This window comes from Dendrobates tinctorius, unplaced genomic scaffold (assembly GCF_039654945.1).
Source record: "Dendrobates tinctorius isolate UK_male_01 unplaced genomic scaffold, ASM3965494v1 ptg000016l, whole genome shotgun sequence".
NCBI classification, from domain to species: Eukaryota; Metazoa; Chordata; class Amphibia; order Anura; family Dendrobatidae; genus Dendrobates; species Dendrobates tinctorius.
In genome coordinates this window covers 9,088,696-9,110,209 of record NW_027361684.1, presented here as the reverse complement: position 1 = coordinate 9,110,209, position 21,514 = coordinate 9,088,696, and the positions used below count along the sequence as shown (strand labels likewise).

Here is a 21,514-nt window from a genome sequence, read left to right as displayed (position 1 = left end):
TTTACTTTCATTGTATGGCTACACGTCAGAGACATCCTTCGCTTTTTTTTGTAACTCCATTTTGTCAAAGGATTTTGTGATGCCAGCAAAGTGCATGAGATTCCTGAAGTCACATGCACATGTTGCTTATTGTTTCCTTGCAGAATTTAAGCAGATTTCAATCTGCAGCTTGTCAATTCTTTCAGCGTTTTTGCTGTGGATTTCTACCAAACTAATGAGTGGGGAAAAATCTGCAACAATAAAACGCAAGTATAAAAACACAACAAAAACATGCGCATTTTGCATAGCAATTTTCTTGCCAAGAAGTTTCTGCTGCAAATGCATAACTTGTGGGGGGGTTACTCTTAGAGACACTTAATTGGGATAATAAGAATAAGCTGAAACTACTTATTGACAGTCAATAAAGTTGATCTGTAATAAGATTTCAAAATTTAAGCCTACATATTTTATTGAATAGATTTTAGAGCTGGCAAGGCTGTTGTACAGACTTTGAAAATCCATGTCAGAAGCGGCTCTTCAGTGTGCCTCCTCCCTGCTGCTGCTGACGTCTCGCCCTTCTCAGTACAAGCTGTCAGTCAGGCTGGGTGGGTGGGCAGAGGTTGAATACACTGGCACTCATTAGCTCTCACTTTATAGCTGGAACCGTACATTGCTCATTTCTATATTAAGGGCAAATGCACATTGTGACATGGATTTTCAAAGTACACACACCCATCTTCATAGATAATTAATAGCACACGCTGGCGATCTTGGCCCACTTCATAGCTGTACTTACAAGCTTAATAGAAAAGATCTTTTAAGCACTGGGCTTGTTCTGCTTGCTACCAGTGGTGGTTGGTCTCCATGGCAATGAGCTGTATACAGAAGAAAATTAACGCATTAATATCTTCAAAAGGGCTGCAAATTTTAATAAGCAATACCTTGCAACTGTGTTTTTTACAATCACTTTCTGACCATACCCTTTTATGAAGATGGGAGTTACCCTTTAAAGGCATTTTCCACCCCTTTCTTACATTTGGGCTATAGATTACTCCTACCAGAATGGAGTGGTACTGCTTCCAATCTCTACTATCCTTCACTCGCCAACGGGTTTTATAAAGAAGGTTCTCTCCCCAAATGCAATAACAAAAAATGTAATCAGGACCTGGGCCAGATTCTCATCCTCACTAATGCCACTTCCATCACCCCTGATAAAAGTAGGGGACCTACCTGGCCTCTATTTAGATCGCTCTTTTCTTAAGGACACAGACTCTCTACATAAAATAAATGAAAGTCTAGATGCTTTCATGGAGGATGGTGTGATCCTCCCTCTGCAAGATTTACAAATGAGATTTCCACACTATCATATTAACTTTCTTCATTACAACAGGCTCAAAAACGCGATCAGATCGTATTTACAATCTGGACTTCCGCACAGAGTGTTGACTGCTTTTGAAAAGTTGCTGACTCAGAGAAATAAACCAAGGGGCGTGTTGGGTAAGCTTTACCAGATGCTCCTGGCCCACTCAACCTCGGTTAAACGAGCGTTTATAATGAAATGGGAAAGGGACCTTGCGGTTGTATTGCAAGATTGGGAGGTTGAAAAGATATATAAAAACTCGCATGGTCCTTCTGGCTGTGTGAAGGTCCAAGAAAATTCTTACAAAGCCCTTACTAAGGTGGTACACCACCCCTGACACTAGAAAGAAGTGGCAGCCTGATGCACCCTCTAATTGTTGGAGATGTTTCGGGGAGAGGGGATCTTATTTACACATATGGTGGCAGTGCAAAAATATTCAACCATTCTGGAGGAAAGTGCTTAAAATTGCAACAAGACTTTGTCCGCTTCCAAACCCCCCATCCTTGAAATTTATTTTTCTAAACTGGGCAAGCGATCTTGCACAATACAAACATAAAAAATTTCTTATGTATTTGTTAGCAGCAGCCAAAATGCTTATCCCCTTACATTGGTTATCACAGGACTGTCCTACCCTGGCAGAATGGTTGCACAAGGTGAACCAAATATATTACATAGAAGAAATAATAGCCAGCACGACCTTTAAGATAGGTAAATTCAGATTGACCTGGGCGCCGTGGACACTCTTTAGAGAAACAGATGAATACTTAAAACTACTAAACCCTTAGTAAAATTTATCAAATTGCCCTAAGACCAACTAAACTTGGAGCAACATTGGTTGACCATTCAGACAATAGGGCAAAACCCCCTGCCGAATGGACATCACCCCCTGACTGGAATTCCTACTCCATCCCACCCTTAATTACTCCCCCTTCTATCCACTCTACTTCTCTATCTAACTTTTATTCTTTCTACTCAGTTAAAAGTTTTTATTTTGTTACGACTGATGTGTACATCTTTTCCAGGGATCTACATCAAAGATTTTGTCTGTGACTCATGAGTTTAAGCAATAAAACTTAGACGGATACTACCTGGTTTACTGCATAGCAACAAGTATCAAGCAGTAATATATGAGATGTGAATATACGATTAGTAAGATCAAGCTTGATCATATCAGTTACATGTAATGTTATTTATCTTTGTTAAACCAATAAAAAGATGTTTAAAACAAAAAAACAGAATGGAGTGGTACTGCTTCACTTTATTCTTTATGGGCCTACAAGAAAGCAATCTGCAGTTGTCCCATAGAGAATAATGTGCAGGGTATGGTATTTTACTCCTCCTCTGGATCGGTGGGGTCTGAGCTGTTTAACCCTCACTAATCCACAATATATATATATATATTTTTTTTTTTAGATGATGCCTTTGCATGTTAGGAAAAAGTCCTTCAAAAGTGAATGTAGAAATAACAGCCTACATACATGTATTCACTTACAAGTGTGTAAATAGATATCTATAAGAAAAATCTAATTTCAGTAGTTGTTTTCTGACTGTATGTTCTCTTAGAAACCTTCTGGCCGCAGCATTAGAAGCCACACTGGTGTCATCGTTACAGATTCTATTTCTACTTGTTTTTGTTATATATTTTTAGCTCATTGACCGGACGAGAATAGTTATCGTGCCGCTGGTGAACCCAGATGGGCGTGAGAGGGCAACGGAGAAGGATTGCACCTCGAAGATAGGTCAAGCCAATGCCAACGGCAAGGATCTGGACACGGACTTCGTCAGTAAGGAGCTCTCCATTCTTCCTGATGATGCATTTTCATTTGTCTGGGTTATTTTTAGTGTGACTAGTCAGGTATTTTTGGAGATCCGCCTGACTGCTGACTCTGCTGTAAAACTCCCAGTATTCCTGAATATGAGCAATGAAAGACATCACAAGGTCGTGCCCGGGGAAACTGTGCTCTTCTTATTGCAGGACTGCTCCATAAATTATACAAAGCCGCAGAAAACCTGCACGAAGCTTACAATTCTAGGAGCGTACACTGACGTGGCCACAATAATATTTTGGCTTCGATGCTTCATTTATTGTCCATCCCTTCCTTATCAGGTGCGGTGTCAGCGCCGTTCCTTAGGGCCCCGTCACACATGGCGATCTCGCTAGCGAGATCGCTGCTGAGTCACAAGTTTTGTGACACAACAGCGATCTCGCCAGCGAGATCGCTGTGTGTGACAGCGATCAGCACCCGGCCCCCCTGCCGGGATCGCTGTAGGAAACCGCTGGACATTTCTTTTGTCGCTGGTCTCTCGCTGGCCAGCACGTATCGCTGCGTGTGACAGGCGGGAGACCAGCGATCTGCTCGTAACTAACGTACACATTGGGTATCCAAGGGACGTGTGTCCCTTAGATACCCGATGTGTACGTTAGTTACCAGCGCGCTGATGCAGGGAGCTGGTAACTAACGTACATATCGAGTATCTAAGTGACGCACGTCCCTTGGATACCCGATGTGTACGTTAGTTACCAGCTCCCTGCATCAGCGCGCTGATAACTAACGAACACAGCGACGCCGCGCGCTCGGCGTCGCTGTGCTGATCGCTGGTGAAGCTGTCTCTGTGACAGCTCACCAGCGATCACATAGCGACTCGCCAGCGATCCTGACACGTTGATATCGTTGTCGGGATCGCTGGTGAGTCGCTATGTGTGACGGGGGCCTCAAGCACATATAATATTAGAAAAAAGGAAAATAAAACAATTTTGCATTCACTGTGATACAGTGCAGGCACCAATTCACGTGGCCAGACTACACAGCTATGGAGGCAGGCAGTAACGCAATGGTTTACTTACCGCAGTTGTTCCTAAGTCCTGGTGTGCTCAAGGGTCCACAGTTTGGTGATGCTATTGTAGTGCCCGCATTCTCCACCAAAAAAATGTCATGGTAACAATGGGGAGCAGCTTTACTCTTGTGTTGCTGCTCTCATTAGCTGTAATACAAAACCAATGTGCTTTTATTTTCTCCATTGCAGTCATTGTATGGGTGAGCCATCCACAGCAGATTAACGATATTTACCATTGTCTGTATTTAAAGAGAACCCATCTTTCTCAACTTTATCATTAGCAAAACATTTCGAGCCCAATTCATGAAATCTGTCTGAAAACACTGAAATGTTGCCAAATGTTTTTTTTTTTTTTTTTTTTGTCTTTTTTGCACTTGCTGCCATTTTCAAACCAGTTTCACCCATCTTTGCCAAAATGTCCATTATTTCTGCTATATATGGTAACATTTCTGCATGTAGGGAAGCTCGGACTCCTAGTTAAAGATGGAAGATGTCACCTGATTTTTATTTATTTTTTTTGTCTCAATGATTTACTGCTTATTGGGATTAATTCTTGTAATGGTTCCCCATGTTTGTGAATCTGTTCAAGAGGATTTATAAGAAAAATAGGTTAAACGAATTTCCCATTGTATTCAATGGACTGGCAACTTGACAAGATTAAACTAGGCAATCTGATGAGTCTGTCTGAAATCCTGCAGATCTGTGCACCAGGATCCATGTACCTTTCAGATACTGTACAGAATCCGCCCTCTCCCAAAGAACCGAACCTCACTAGATCTGTGGCAGGCGCAGTCAGTAAGGGGAGGGAGCAGGTGTGTGTAGTCAGTAAGGGGAGGGGGCGGGCGAGGGGCGCAGTCAGTGAAGGGAGCGAGCGAGGGGAGCAGTCGGTAAGGGGAGGGGATGGCTCGCGCAGTCAGTTAGGGGAGGGGGCGGGTGAGAGGGTCGCAGTCAGTAAGGGGAGGGGGCGGGCTAGGGGCGCAGTCGGTAAGGGGAGGGGGCGGGCTAGGGGCGCAGTCGTTAAGGGACGGGTGGGCGAGTGGCGCGGTCGGTAAGGGACAGGGGTGGGCGAGGGGCGCAGTTATTAGGAGGAGGGGGCGGGCGCAGTCAGTAAGGGGAGGAGGCGAATGGGGGACGCAGTCAGTAAGGGGAGGGGGCAGCCAGGGGGCGCCGTCGGTAAGGGGAGGGGGCGACCGGGTTGCGCAGTCGGTAAGGGGAGGCGGGGGGGGCACAGTCGGTAAGGGAAGGGGGCGGCCGGGGGGGCACAGTCGGTAAGGGGAGGGGGCGGCCGGGGGGGCGCAGTCGGTAAGGGGAGGGGGCGGCCGGGGGGGCGCAGTCGGTAAGGGGAGGGGAGGGGGCGGCCGGGGGGGGCGCAGTCGGTAAGGGGAGGGGGCGGCCGGGGGGCGCAGTCGGTAAGGGGAGGGGGCGGCCGGGGGGCGCAGTCGGTAAGGGGAGGGGGCGGCCGGGGGGCGCAGTCGGTAAGGGGAGGGGGCGGCCGGGGGGCGAAGTCGGTAAGGGGAGGGGGCGGCCGGGGGGGCACAGTCGGTAAGGGGAGGGGGCGGCCGGGGGGGCACAGTCGGTAAGGGTAGGGGGCAGGTGCTTTCACTTTATTTTTAATACGTGTAAATTACTATTTTCTATTTTTAAACAGATATAATTGTGATGTTTGCACTCCTTTTGTTTTTCAAACACATACATCTTATCGACCTTTTGTTTCCCTTTCCTAGGTAACTCTTCTGGCCCTGTTGGAGAAAGGGAAAAGGAAACTAGTGTGCTCATTGACAGTTTAATCTTGAAGCAGGATTTCACCCTTTCTGTAGTTTTAGACGGGGGCTCCATGCTGGTTACCTACCCATATGATAGCCCGGTACACATAGGTGAGCTTGGGGGCATATTGCCATCTAGTGGAACGTGTCTTAAATGCACCATCTCCAATTTATTTGCAGATATTTAGAATTGTTTGATTTCTTTTACAAATTTCTTGAATTACATTTTATGGCATCTTTAATACTCAGGGTAATAAAGATTCGGCCAGTAAGTTATTCTTTGTATTCTAAGTTGAACAATTTTCCGATCTTTCTTTCTTTCCCAGTTTTCCTTGATTGTCATGATCTCTCTTAATTGTTTGTGTGGATAAAAATCTGCTCTTGTCACATTTATACATATTGAATGTTCTTACTGAATAACAGCAAGTAGAGGTCTTGAAAGCATGACACATATATTGGTATAGTGTATTAGAAAATTTTATTTTTTACATAATATTTTTTTTCCTTTCAACAGTGGAGAATAAAGATACTTTGAAACATTTAGCCTCTGTCTATGCAAATAACCACCCTACAATTCATCTTGGACACCCAGGATGCCCTAACAAGTCTGGTTAGTATAGCTGATGATCTATATTAGTCTTAGTTTGCTTGTGTTACCGTACTTGGGAGACAGACATTGTTGTACCATGTGTTTTGCTATAGATGAGAATATTCCTGGAGGAGTGATCAGTGGTGCTGAATGGAGAGGGCATCAAGGCAGCATGAAGGTATGTTAAGTCTCACCGGCATGGCCTTAACTGTTCTTAAATTTAGGCTTGTAATACCACCATTAAATATCAAATTCCTTGTATCAATCATAAAATTTGTTTACATTTACATTTTGTTAAAAAATAAATGTTCCCTTGCAGTTATTACATTTACAGTTTGATGGTCAAAGTTTATTGCAATATTAACATCCACCTAAAGGGAATCCATAATCAAGTTTTTGCTGCCCCATCTCAAAGCTGCAGGATGTAGAGGCAGAGACCCTGATTCCAGCATCGTATCACTTACTGGGCTGTTTGTTGCAGTTTTGATAAAATCCCTGTTTCATCTGCTGCAGTTCTCTGAATGCTGAGCTCTGTATACCCCTGCCCACACCACTGATTAGCAGTTTTCTGTGTACACTGTGCATAGGCAAAAAGTTGTTAATCAGTGGTGGGGGCAGGGTTATACAGTGCTCATGAATATGGATGACTACATGGCAGCAGGTTTTTAGTCATTTAGTGATTATTTCATGTTGATAAAACAGTGATTTTCTCAAAACTGCAGCAAGCGGCCCAATTAATGACACCTGATTGGAGCGGAAGTCTGTGCCCCTACATTATGCTGCTCTTACATTAGCTTGGAAAACCTGGTGACAGATTCCCTTAATGATCTGAGGGCTGGTGGGCACACATGCTCTCACTCCTTCTGTACAGTTGGTGTCCTGCCACTCTATGCACGGCAGGACAGCCTGCTTCTCCGGGTCGGAGCAGATCTGTGGTAACATGGCCTCAGAGCCAAGAAGTCTTCACCACCAAGAAGTAAGCATGGACTATATTTGTCAACTGCCTGAAAACTGAACTCGGCAACAAGGGGAAAAAAAAAAAAAAAGATGAAGGTATCTTTTTATGCTCGCAGTCATGCAAATTACTTTAAAACCACTATTAGCAGCACGTTAGGACTTTTGCCGTGAGTATTATCAGGGCTGTGGAGTCAGTAAGCCAAACTTCCGACTCTGACTCCACAGCCCTGCCTCACTACTGAGTGTGTGCATGAAGTGCAGCACAGATTCATTTCAACTGAAAGCCCAGATCCTTAGATCAGGAACAGAACAGACATTTATAGAGCATTTCATAAATTTCCCAAATTCTTATGAAAAAATTTACAGCACATCCTGCATTGGTAATACTGAACCCAATGTATTATATACTTTAGGAGTCGGAGTTGGTCCGTTTTATTCCGTCTCCACCAAAATGGACACCGACTCCACTGCCCTGAGTATGATTCTTGGAATAACCCAAGCAGGTAAAACACTCTGATGGTAAAGGTTGGCGGTACACCTATAATAGTTGCAGAGAAGTAGCAAATGCTCTATAAAGAAATCGCAGTAGTGGAGATTTCTTTTATCATTTTAAAATATAAATGTTTATCTTCGAATTCATACCCGTGATTGGGGACAGGACACCCCTCAGGTATATTAAATGAAGACCTTAATGTACTCAAAGAATATCTGGGCGATTTTGCGACCTAAACATTTGTTTTGCTTTGTTTTTGGTTGCAGGATTTCAGTGTCACCCACGGTCATTGCCCAGAGATCACAGTGTATACAAGTTGCTGTTTATTTCCTGGTGCTGGGCAGCTGAAGTCCCTCTGGATGGACAACAAACGATCACTTCTTGCGATGCTGGTAGAGGTAAGTTTGGGGAGCAAGATTCATGTGTAGGATTGTGCTTACTTCCACTGTTTCCATGTCACTAAAAATGTTCATTCTTTGTTATATTTTTTGTTGGTTGGATGTCACACTTCAAAGTGCTTATAGGGCTTGTCTGCTATTCTGACAATGCCTTCTGAATCCGTATGTTTCCCCCAGTAAAATAATGGCTATACTCGCCTCTGGTGCCAGCGCTTATCCAGCAGTGTCTGCACTGTCTCACCCGGGGATTGTGTGACGTTGACCCCAGGGATTGCATGACATAATTAATACTGGCTTCACTCGCCCCTCTTTTAGACAAATCAAGACATCTGGAGGAAGTGAGAGCAGCCGCGGCTCTTACTTCCTCTCGCAGTCAATTACGTCTGTAGGAGAGGAGAAAAAAAGTCAGCGCTGCTGGAACGGCAACAAAGGTGAGTATAGGTGTTATCTAACTGGGAGAGTTTGAGTAGTGGACAACACCTTTAAAGAGCTGCAGCAAAACGTCCGTGTCTGCCTCAAACTCCTACCCTCGACATAGAATTTTAAAAGCACCAACTGTCATCTTTTATTTCTGTAATGTGAAAATCTGTCTTCACTGAATACATACTTTACTCATGAAATGATTCCAATGAGAGGAAAGAATAGCATAGCACTCACCAATCCAGGTGAAAAAGTCCGCTTTATTTAGAAATCCACATTAAAACTTCTTGGCCGTGAGGCTGGAGGGAGGAGTGAGCAATGTCTGACGACGACAGTTTCGTGCTTGCTAGCAGGGTCACCTGGATCGGTGAGTGCTATGCTATTCTTTCCTCTCATTGGATTCATACATTGTGTTTTCTGCACTAGCACCCGAGATCTCAGGGTTCAGCCTCCATGAGCAGTATGGACATGAGTCTCACGTCGGCAGTAGTATTGGCAGTGCCGACTTTCTTTTTCTTTACACGTTTATTACTCATGAAATGAGTTAAAAATCAATGCAAAAGGAGAAGGAAACAAACTTGCCTCTTAAGGTATATTACAGCTTTGCTAATGTGTACTGTTAGAGCTCATATATTACAGTGTTGCTTATCTGTACTGTTGATACATGAAATAAAAAGTTAAAGTGCTGTTACTCTTTAAGAATGGAAGTCTAAAGTGCCAAAAACGATGTAGAATGGTTAAAAAATACTATTCAGAGCTTCAGGTAAAACTATGCACATCACAGGGTTAAAAACAAGGTAACAAGAGCCAGCAGTAACGTAAATGGAAATTGAACGTGTAATAGAAGGTGGATTTAAGGGATTCCATCAATAAGTGATAGGAACTGAATCCCGGTCGCTCCGCTCACCTCCACAGCAGCACTCTTAGCAGGCGAGTGAGTGTTCCCCAATTGTATAGCACTGCTTCTCCTCTTTATGTGCTGTGATCTTTTACGTTCTCTTTTCCGGAGGATTTCCCATACCAATTATTTTGTCTTGTTATTGGGTGTAGTAAGCCGCTCTCACATATAAGGTATAAGTCACGCAATAGTGGTGGTATACATATTGTTAGGAGAACCTAACAACTTTTTTTTTTGTCTTTCCAGGTACATAAAGGCGTACATGGCATTGTAAAGGATGAGAAAGGAAAACCTGTGCCGAAAGCTACAATTATTTTCAATGAAGGAGTGAGAGTGTACACTAAGGAGGGCGGATACTTCCATGTTCTGCTTGCACCAGGGTTCCATAACATTAACGCCATTGCTGAGGGATTCCAGCAGCAGCACACACAGGTATTACCTTTTCTGATATGGCTGGTCTCTGAGGTAGACTGAAAGCTGGGAAAATGTTTTCTATCCCTTCTTCCTAAAAGTCTGTAGTTGGTTTACTTTTAAGTAGCTGAGGGTTAGAGCTGGGCGAACCCAAACAGTAAAGTGCGGGTCCGTATCGAACACCTACTGTTCGGGCACGGACCCTGAACATGGACTTCACCAGGAAACCTGGAAGTACTGTACGTGTTACTTCTCGGGTTCGGCACCCTGAATACCGGGTATTTCCCATGCTGTCATCTGCATGACAGCACAAGAAACACCGGCCGCTCTGATCAGCAGTAAGATCATTACCACCGGTCAGAGCGCAGCAGCTCCCTTGCTGTCAGATGACAGCGTGAGCCAGCAGCTGTGACCAGAGGTAAAAAATTTTCCTACTGTCACAGGTGTCGGCTGATGGGACTACTCCCGTCAGAGTACGCCTGCTGTCGCTAATAACAGTGAGAGCAGGCGGCAGCTGACGGGAGTATTCATCAGCCGGCATCTGCGCTGTAAATTTAAAAAAAAAATGTAAAAAAATGTTGTGGGTTCCCCTGTATTTCTGATGACCCACCAGGCAAAACTGACAACTGCCTTGCTGGTTATCAAAAATACAGGGGGACCCACTCTTTTTTTTTTTTTTTTTTTTTTTAATTATTTATTTAAAACGCAGTCGTGACATTGAACTTTCCCTTCCAAATCCCTTTTGGAAAATATTTAGGCAAGTCGGCTGTGTTCACGTGTTTTTGACGTGATATGACTGTAACATGTGGACATATCCCAAAGGAGTACATTCAAACATTAAAAACAAAGCCAAAAGGTGCACCATTACTAACTCCCAAAAATCCGGTTTGTTGTGGTTTTGCTCTAGTCTGAAGGTTTCTTATTTTACCAATTCTAATAAAAAAAAATAAATAGAAACATTTCAAGGAATTTTTTTTATCTGATACTGCAATAAATTCCTTGCTCACACAATGTTTGTGGTTGATACTGCCAAACCACTAGTCCAGAAGTAGTGAGGAGGGTTTGTCCAGCACAGACATAATTCCATTGTAGTGGATACTATTGTCAGGTGAGTGACTTGGGTTGGGGGGATACTGTAGATTTAAGTTCAAGTTCATTTTTTTAATTGCTGCTTTGATTATCACCATATGTATTTATAGACCTTATTCACTCTTCATAGTTTGCTTTCATGACTTGCTTTACCTTTCTTTTTAGGTTCACGTTAGGCATGATGCAGCTAGCCTTGTAGAAATCATTTTTGTCATGGATAATCGTATATTTGGACTGCCCAGGGAGTTGGTTGTAACTATTGCAGGTATGACTAGTATTTCATTGTTAAATTAGGAACTTATCCTAATTCTTGTTGCGCTTACACATAAAAACCCTTTTCACATCACTTACCGTACCTACATGGGTGGGGTAGGGTGACAAGACCTATGAAAAACATCCAAGCCCAGCTATGCTTTGCCAAAATCTATATCATTGGATTTGTACACCTTATAGGTGACACTAAAGTGGAAAAAGTTGTGAAATTATTCTTGACAAATACTTGGCATTTGAATGGGTGTATTTTATATTCAAGAGAAAATGCTGCAGCGTAATGCTTTCAAAAGTGTGTTGAAGTTAATGAATAAATCAATATTTGGTGTAATCTCCTTTTGCTTTCAAAATATTATCAAAGCACTTGGCAGGTGGTTGGAGAACTAACCACACATCTTCTGTGGATGTAGGCATGCTACACCCATCTACTGTTCGGAGAATTCTGACTTTCCCTGTGTCACGGAAACAAGCCTAAGTGACTCAACTATTCTCTAAAGCTGTCCTGGGCAAACTGCAGCCCTCAGGCCACATCTGGCACTGTTCCTGTTCCAGTCCAACCCTCATACCGAGACAGCTGAAGGGCTGAAAAAGTGGCCCATGGGCCGCAGCATGCCCTCCTCTGCCCATCGTCCATCCGCTTTGCCGCCTGCTGTGAAAACTCTATGCATCTTCAGAATGTAGTCAGTGGTGAATACATTGGAGGTCAGGACCACCGGCTCCATCTTCCATCAATCAGTGTGTGGGACAGCAGACGCAATGTTATTTCATCTCTCTGCTGAGACTTAGTGCACAGGAAGCAGGAGCAGAGCGCTGGGGGAGTGGGACCGAGGTGAGTATGTGGTGGCTTTTTTGTTTGTTTTTTCTCCATGTTTATGGGATATTTGCATGTGTATAGGAGACAATGTCGGGCCGGCACTGTGTATAATATATGGAGGCTATGTGGGGCTCACACTGTATATATAGGAGGCTATGTGGGGCTCACACTGTATAGATAAGAGGCTATGTGGGGCTCACACTGTATATATAGGAGGCTATGTGGGGCTCACACTGTATATATAGGAGGCTATGTGGGCCTCACAGTATATATAGGAGGCTATGTGGGCCTCACAGTATATATAGGAGGCTATGTGGGCCTCACAGTATAAATAGGAGGCTATGTGGGCCTCAGTATATATAGGAGGCTATGTGGGTGCTCAAACTGTATATAGGGGCTTTGTGAAGGCTCTTGCGGTATATAGAGGAATGTCATCGTATTTAATTTTGCTCAATATTAAGTGATACACTTGAACATATTAATTACAATTATATTAAGTGTATTAATATTGAGCAGAATTAATTTCAGCCTATTGGTTCGGCCCCCACATCAGTCATGTGGCCCGTCTGGAAGATTAATTGGCCCACCTTTGGTCTAAGGCATAGAACTGGGGTGCAGATAAATATTCCCCTCTCCCTTGTGCCTTAAACTGTTCCTTGATGAAGAACATATTCCATTTATGGGATGTGCACGTGGCCTAGTACTAATGTTAACTTTTTAGTTTCATCGGTTTTATTGAAAAGGAAACATCATAAAACATGGAATACATTCATATTAGAGTACAAGGATCCCCTCACAGGGGGAAATATACAAGAAAAGACACAATATGTCATATGTTATCCTTGACTTCGTAATCTAAATTTTTAGAAATTTGTAGAAGAACAATTATAACACGACTAATCTAGTCTTAACGAGGTAGGGAGGGAGAGAGGGGAGTATGTAATGAGTGTCAATAATATAGAGTAAATAGACGTGAGGTACTAGAGAGTTTGTTTTAGAGACTATAATGGTAAGAGACAACTACCATGTCAGCCCGCTAGGCAGATAAAGATATCATCCTGGAAAGGTCATCACCCCCGTAAGCCTGAATCCAAGGGTCCCAGATATTTCGAAAAGCGTCAAGTGAATCAGATCTGATGGCTTCTATTTTCTCGTATAACATTATCAAATTAACCCTTCTCTTCACCTGCGTTATTGATAGCGTACTAGTCTTCCATCTGCTAGCTATGTGGTTTCTCGTTGCCATAGCAATAAAGTCAGTAAGACGGCAGGTCCCAGTACTGGCATTGATTGGTCTGTCTCCCAGCAGTAGTACTGACGGCGACAGAAGCAATTTCTTACCCAATATATTGTCAATTAGTTTTACCACATCTTTCCAGAGAGACTTTACTATCGGGTATGTCCACCATATGTGGAGGGTATCCCCAATATCCGTGCACCCTCTAAAACAACCGCCAGGGACTGAGTGGTAGATATTGTGCAGGAAGCTAGGTACGTAGTGAACCCTATGGAACAGTTTAAGGGATTTTTCGGTGAGTGAAACGTGATTGCTACCCCTCATTATATTCTCGTAACACCTGTACCACCTTTGAGGTGTGAGGGAGCTTTGTAGGGCTGCTTCCCATTGCTCCATAGATTTCAGTTTAGAGCGGTCTCTAGGTTGATTAAATATAGAATAGAGATGGGATATAAGGCCATTACCCAGGGGGTCATATAAACATTTTAACTCGTACGTTGTAGGTTTTATGTTTGGTGAGCCTACTGTTAGGTTTTGCAGAAAGTGGAAAATTTGTTCCAGTCTGAAAGCCTCAGACCTCGGGACTTGATATTTCGCGACAAACTCTTGTTTTGACATTTATTTAAAGTGAGTCGATAAATTCTGCAGCCTAGTTAATTTTTTCTGGTGCCACCACGAGTGGTTCCGAGACTTAATTCCTAGCGGAAACATGGGGTTATTAAACAAGTTTAAAAGCGGGGAGGGGTGAGATTGTAGTGCGAACTGAAATCTGTTCGCTCTCCAGAGATGCAGGGAGTGAGAAGTAGATGGCAAATGAAAGGCTAGATCCTTCGGTAATTGTCCTGTGGCCCAGATTAGGCTCTCCAAGGAATAAGGTGCTATCTGTGAGTTTTCGATTTGCGGCCAGATGGGAATGTGTTGTTCTGCGTTGACCCCTGCCAGCTGGGCAATCTGAGCCGCCCTGTAATAAAGAGTAAAGTTTGGCAGAGAGACTCCTCCCTGTCTTTTATGTCTGAACAAAATTTGCTTAAGAGATACGGGGCTTTTTATTATTCCAGATAAAACGTGTTATGTGCGAGTTTATCATTTTGAAAGTCATCAGAGGCACTGGAATGGGCAGAGATCGAAACAAATATGGGAATTGAGGCAAAGTGACAATTTTAATCGAATGGACTCTTCCTAAAAAAGCGAGATACAGGGAGGACCATTTTGATAAAGATTGCGTTAGTTTTTGAAGAAGAGGGGTGTAGTTATGCTTAAATAACGTGGATTTGGATAGTGTAAGGTTGATTCCTAGGTAGGTGATATAGCTCTTCGCATGGCGGAAATGGAAGTTCTCTAATATTGAGGTTTGTTCAGTAGGGGAGGTATTAAGGAACATGATTTCTGATTTATCAACGTTAACCTTCAAACCAGAAATTTCCTCAAAGTGTTTAAGTGTATTTATAAGATTAGGCAGGGACACACGGGGGTTCGTCAGTCAAAAGAAGATCGTCGGCAAACAGACTGACCATGTATTCATGTTTACCTATAGTTTGGCCTGTGATATCGGGGTGTAGGCGGATCTTTTGCGCCAATGGTTCCATTACCATAGCGAATAGAGCTGGAGACAAGGGGCAACCCTGCCTAGTTCCCCTATGAATAACTATTGGTTCTGGAGAAGTTGAGGGTAGTTTTAAATACGCTACTGGGTTATTGTAGAGGAGTTTGAGTGAGTTGATTAATTGTTACGATATCCCCAATTTGTGCATTATATTAAACATATATGACCATGTGACGGTATCAAAAGCTTTTTCTATATCTAAGGCAAGTATAGTTAAGGGGGTTTTACGTTTGTTGGCGCTGTGAATAAGAAAATGTTAACTATTTAAGGTTAAGTTCACACAGGATGAAATTACTGTGGATTTTATGTATTGGCGTTGATAAAACTCCACCATAAGGTTACCGCAGCAGGCATCCGGCAGAGGTTTAATCCACCTGAGATTCACTTGGTGCCCCTGGTTTTTCTTTTGTTTTGTTTTTTTCCTTGTTGTTTTTGTTGGGTTTTCACAGCAGATTTGACCCATTCAGTGTAGCAGAGAGTGAAATGTGCAGAGTCTACATGGAGTAGTTCACCATGGATTTTTGGTAGTAAAATCTGTGCTTGTGGCTTTACCCTTAGGCTGCTCTCCTGATAGTAAAACGCTGTGCTCAAAACACCCAGTTTGGTACCGTTGTTTAGCTGCTGATTACTTGTGTTTTGTCTACAGTACATTTTTAATAAAGCTAGTTTTATTCACCAAAACAGGAATGAAATACATGAAAATGTTTGTTGCATTTTTTTAAATTTTTTTTTTATATGTTCTCTTAGCTTTTTGTGGGTGAAAAAAACACTGCAAAAATATTGAAAGAATTGACCTGGTTCAGATTTCAAGAACACTGCAGTTCTCAAATTCAGTCAAGGAAAAAAGATCAAGCGTGTCCACAAGATTTCTGAAATCTCATAGCTTTTCCTGTTTCTGTTAAAAGCCGCATTTTAATTTACAGGAAAAATGTTGCATGTGAACATGGCCTAATAGTGTCATGCTGCCACTGTTCTGTCGTCTCGCTAATTACGTATTTGTAAATGTTCTTGCCTTTATTGTTAAACTAGAATCTTTGCGGTTTCTTTTCAGGAGCCACAATGACGGCTCTCCTTCTGACGGCCTGCATCATCTGGTGCGTCTGCTCCATCAAGTCCAATAGGCACAAAGATGGATTCCATCGGCTGCGGCAAAACAACGATGACTACGAGGACGAAATCCGCCTGATGTCTGCCGGCTCTAAGAAATCTCTCCTAAGTAATGAGTTCCAGGATGAAACCGACACTGAGGAGGAGACACTATATACCAGCAAGCATTAAATAGACGCTACGGCCAGGACGAGCTGCTCCAGGCAAAATCCCAAGACGTCCCCACCATTGGGAACAATTCCTATTTGGCTGCGGCATCATCCTGCCTTTTGTATCTGCACATTTGCCATTGACTTTTTCTTGAACTACTCTGTGTTAAGTGCTCTTTTCATTTTTACAATTTTGTGTATGTCTGGATCCCATTGTCTGCGAGGAAAATAACGGGACAACCAAGGATCACAACTACAGTGGATCGCTTATGAAGCCTTACCAGCCGCATTGTCTCCACACAGCGGCCCCTACTAGGGGGTTTAGGATCTATTGCAATATTCGGCGAGGTGCCTCACTGAGCCTCCGTACTTCTTTCTCCTCTATAATGTCTGTACATAAGAACTATATGACTTTTGGGTGAACGTGTTGTCAGCTTGTTGTTTTTGGTAACTGAGTGAGATTTTGTATTGAACGGATTTTATTTCTGCCATTTGGGGGGGATGAAAAAAATGAATGTTTTTGCCTGAGAGCAGTTTTATAGTAGTCAAAGATGGTTTAGGTTCTCAAGGTATTTGTAATGGGGTTCTGGAGCAAAGAGTGTGTGTAGTTTAATGTTCTTTTTTAAACACTACAATAATGAAGGCGACAGGTACAGCGGACTGCCCTCTGTCATCAAGCTGCTGACTGGTCAGCAAGGCTTCATTTTCTTATCTTTGGCACGTTTCTCCTATCATGCTTGTTGATCAGTTAGTCAACTTAGCAGTAAAGGTACTGTCACACTTAGAGATGTACCAGCGATCCCGACCAGCGATATGACGCGGTCAGGATCGCTGGTACATCGCTAAGTGGTCGCTAGTGAGCTGCCACATAGGCAGATCTCACCAGCGACATCACTGGGGACGGGGATCGCTACTTACCTGTCACACCAGGCGATCCTGCGTCCTCCCGCCCGGCTCCACGCGTCGCTCGTCCTCACAGCAGGAAGCGCCACAGGAAGCTGACGACGAGAAACAGTCCTGAACGTTCTCGCGCGATCAGCGATAACCAGCGGGGGAGCCGGTCGCTGGTAAGTATCAGACACAGAGATATCGCTAGCAATATCGCTATAACGTCACTAGTTATAGCGATATTGCTAGCGATATCTCTTAGTGTGACATGCCCTTTAAAGTGAACACTTAAGGCCCCGTCGGAAGTCACAAGTTTTGTGACACAACAGCGATCTCACCAGCGAGATCGCTGTGTGTGACGGCGATCAGCGACTGGCCCCCTGCAGGTATCGCTGATCGCTGCAAGAAACCTCTGGACATTTCTTTCATCGCTGATCTCCCACTGGCCAGCACGCATCGCTGCGTGAGACAGGCGGGAGACCAGCGATCTGCTGGTAACTAACGTACACATCAGGTATCCAAGGGACGCGCGTCCCTTAGATACTCGATGTGTACGTTAGATACCAGCGCGCTGATGCAGGGAGCTGGTAACTAACGTACACATCGGGTATCTAAAGGACGTGCGTCCCTTGGATACCCGATGTGTACGTTAGTTACCAGCTCCCTGCGTCAGCGCGCTGGTAACTAACGAACACAGCGACACCGCGTGCTCGGCGTCACTGTGCTGATCGCTGGTGAAGTGGCTGTGTGACAGCTCACCAGCGATCACATAGCGACTTGCCAGCGATCCTGACACGTTGATATCGTTGTCGGGATCGCTGGTAAGTCGCTATGTGTGACTCCAGCTTTAGACAAACCCTCTGATTTGTATCCTCTAAATTTCACACTAAATAATGTTCTAATATTCCACTTTTTGGAATTATTATTCTAATATTAGGAGGTTTGGTTGCAACTCATCACTTGGTACTTTGTAGATAAATGTGTCAAAAGCACATTGGTGAGGTCTGCGATTTCTGGTACCGTCACTGATTTTTTTTTTTTTTTTTTTAGAAGATTGCTTACACCCCTTTATCACGGCTTTGATTTTTTTTTTTTCTGCTACAGCATTCAAAGCACAGGACCATGTCAATTTGGGTAAGTCGAGAGACGCCAGAATAAAGGGATTCCACAGCAGAATCTAGGGAAATAACTTGTATTTTACCTTTCTGCATTGTAGAGGTTAAACCCACAGTGAGAATCCTTTGCTTTTCTGCAAAAGAGGAAAAATGCTGTGGGCTTAACATCTGCATGGTGTTTTTTCCATTACACGTGAGTGGTGTCTTCCTCACCTACGTTTATAGGACTGTAACTTGCTGCTGATTAATTCACCACGTTTGGACTTGCCCAAAAAGGAACTTGTGAAATTGTCCGTATCGGTAGCCGTGGCAAAGGGTTTGGTGCTTTTTACAAAGAGCTTTCATTCTTGAAATCATTGGTGGACCATGATCAGACTTAAAGCGGATCTGTCGTCATGTTCCACAATGCTGACTGCACATATTATTACATAGGTTTTGAAGACCTAATGAGGCTATTGTACGTAGTTTATAAATACATGTAAATTCTTTATTTCCTAAAGTGAAAGGGGTTTATCTGGGACTTTGTTTTTATTTTTTTGGGATAAGAGCGTACCCGCCAACTACTTGCCTCTTTTACCCTTCGACATGTGTTCTGGCTCAAAGTGGCCATGGACCGCTCCTGCCGGCGATTCCCCTGCTTCCAATGTCATGTTGACAGAGCAGTGCCTTCTCTTCCGCTTTGCTCTGCTGACATCATGCTGACTGACAACCGTCTAACCTAACACGGCGGGGAGCCGGCTGACAATGGCGTGACGTCCGTAGTGACCCTGTGCCGACAGACAAGCAAAAGAGAGAGAGCTGCTGTGGGGTCAAGTGAAGCCTGAGAATCGCCACCTGTACCGGGACACATCTCCGCAGGGTTGGAACAGGAAGGTAGTTGGCGACTACCGGCCATTAAATTATTGGCTCAGTAGCCAAAAAAATAAATGTATTTTAGGACTATTGCTATAGCTGAACTCATTTTATTGTGGAGCAGTAAAACTATCTTCAAGGATGATAAAAAGTTGCTGAAATTGGTTTTAAAATCAAGTACACCAGCCTCATCAGGTCTACGGAATCTTTTTAATAATGTGCAGCCTGTATTGTGTGTGAATTCTCGCAATAGATCTGCAATAACCAATGTGTTCTCGCATTGTCGGATCCTTTGACCTTATTTCTTGTTTGACCCTTCATGCAGTTCTTGCTTTGCCTGTATATCCTAGTAACCTCATTGTAAGGCCGAGTTCCCACTCGGAGTAAACGCTGCATTTTTTTCCCCACTGTTATTTTATGCAGACAGTCAATTGCCCTTAAACAGATGAAGAGCGTGGATGTGATGTGTGTAAAAAGGAGCAATTAGGGCAAGTGACACATCCCATTTTTTCTATACTAAAAACGCATAAAATGCTTCATCTAATCTGCACTAGAAAACAAAGGAAAAATACAATAATCGGAGCAGATCGCTATATAGTATTTTAGGTCAGACACTGGAAGAAAAAATGCAGTGTTTTCGAACATGAGAACATGACCATACAGTTTAGGTTGTTTTGTGTTTTATATTAATATTCAGGACTAAAACTTAAAAGAAGTATTTAATTAACAGATCGCTGCCAAATCCACTGCCTTAAGTTGTGTTTTTTTTCTAAGTTCAGCCTTAGATTGGTTGTGTTCCTCATGCGTTAATTTGTCCTGCACGGTTTCCAATATTGCATTTTGAATATTGAGAGTTTTCTTTTTTTTACATAGGTGATAACTTTACATGCAGTGGTTCTATCCCCTTTAGGGCATTAATTATTGCGATCAGTAACTATGGTCTTACTAATTCACGCCGAGTTGAAATAATCTGTGGATCATCTTGTATATAGGTGATGTTTGCGATCCCGGGTCACCACTGTTTTCCCCCTCGCCTTCAACAAAAGGGCTGTATAGAGTGCTCGGCCCCCTTTGGTACCGCCTGGAGCCTTCTCCTGAAAATCTGACGCTGTATTCTAAGCAGACTGTCATTGACTTACATGATCCTGTAATTAGACTCGCTAGATTTTCATAAACCCCTTTCACTGTGCTCAGAGTGTCCTCTTCTTTATTAAGCCCTATCACTTCTAGTAATCATTGGTAGTCCGAGATCAGATTTTCGCACATCTGTGACATTTTTCTGTATTTTCCCTTTATTAGGAATCTATTACAGCGTTGCTGTTTATGCAGTCACTTTAGCACTGGTAAAGGTACATCTCTTGTAGAACGCTGCATTCTCTGGCCTCTGTGTAATATATGCTGCCATCACCAAACCCATTCTGTCTATTTTCCCCGTACATCCCAAGGCCATGCAGTATTATGTGCTTATCCCAATGAGGCACTCTGGACCTTTGCTTTCCCCCCTTCCATGCTGTGTAGATATGTCGTAACTCCTGAAGTGCCTTGTTGCAGCAGCATTTGCTAGACCCGGTATGGTGCGCGACAATGCTGCAACGCTTTATCATGTGAAAAGGGGTTAATTTGATTTCATGAATGGAATCCCCCAGTAATTTGCTTTAAGAAACCATCGTCTTGTTGTAGCTGGAAATTGATCCCGGATATTGTCATTGAATTGGTACAACATTATGTATTGCACTCGTGCCTGTTAATAGCCCATTCTACATGGACGTGCTCATTTTCACTTGATTTTTTTTTTTCCTTTTTATCTTGTCCTAATTTTGTGGAAATAAATCCAGGATGCAGGAGTCACGCCGCTAATTTACCACCTTGTCAATATTTTTTCCGTTCCTGCCTTTAAAACCATGTTAGAACTGAACCCTTTGATGTGACTGATTTGCAGAAGTCATGTTTATTTATTGCAAGTTATGTAACTAAATATTTGAAAAGAAACCAAAAAAAAAAAAAGCCAAGTCTGCGTTATTCTTTTGTTGTGTTCTTTTCTAACAGCGTGCTCACGTATCGCCGCGTTCGGCAATCTACGCACTGGTTTAGAGATCAAATCCTTGAAAACCATCTTGCACGACAGTGATTTCTAGAATGTCTCTTTTTGAAGTCTATCTTTAAGAGTATCCACGGGAGGGCGCTATCAGAGCGGTGTATGGACTTTGTAGACTTTCTATTGAGCCTTTACAGTAGTCTGTGTGCACACTCATTCTTTCTGAAAATGTCACTCACTGGGCTGCTTGCT

General features: G+C 43.2%; 1 protein-coding gene across 1 annotated transcript in view; it reads left to right on the top strand.

The window, feature by feature from the left end:
* The window catches only part of CPD (carboxypeptidase D), a 101,949-nt gene extending 80,703 nt beyond the window's left edge, over positions 1 to 21,246 (top strand). Inside the window, exons 14-21 of the mRNA XM_073565418.1 lie at positions 2,988 to 3,123; positions 5,899 to 6,048; positions 6,452 to 6,547; positions 6,640 to 6,704; positions 8,243 to 8,374; positions 9,939 to 10,124; positions 11,358 to 11,457; positions 16,168 to 21,246. Of these exons, the coding sequence (XP_073421519.1) occupies positions 2,988 to 3,123; positions 5,899 to 6,048; positions 6,452 to 6,547; positions 6,640 to 6,704; positions 8,243 to 8,374; positions 9,939 to 10,124; positions 11,358 to 11,457; positions 16,168 to 16,394 (1,092 nt within the window). The 3' untranslated portion in view covers positions 16,395 to 21,246. The remainder of the gene's footprint in view (positions 1 to 2,987; positions 3,124 to 5,898; positions 6,049 to 6,451; positions 6,548 to 6,639; positions 6,705 to 8,242; positions 8,375 to 9,938; positions 10,125 to 11,357; positions 11,458 to 16,167) is intronic.
* Positions 21,247 to 21,514: the final 268 nt, after the last annotated feature.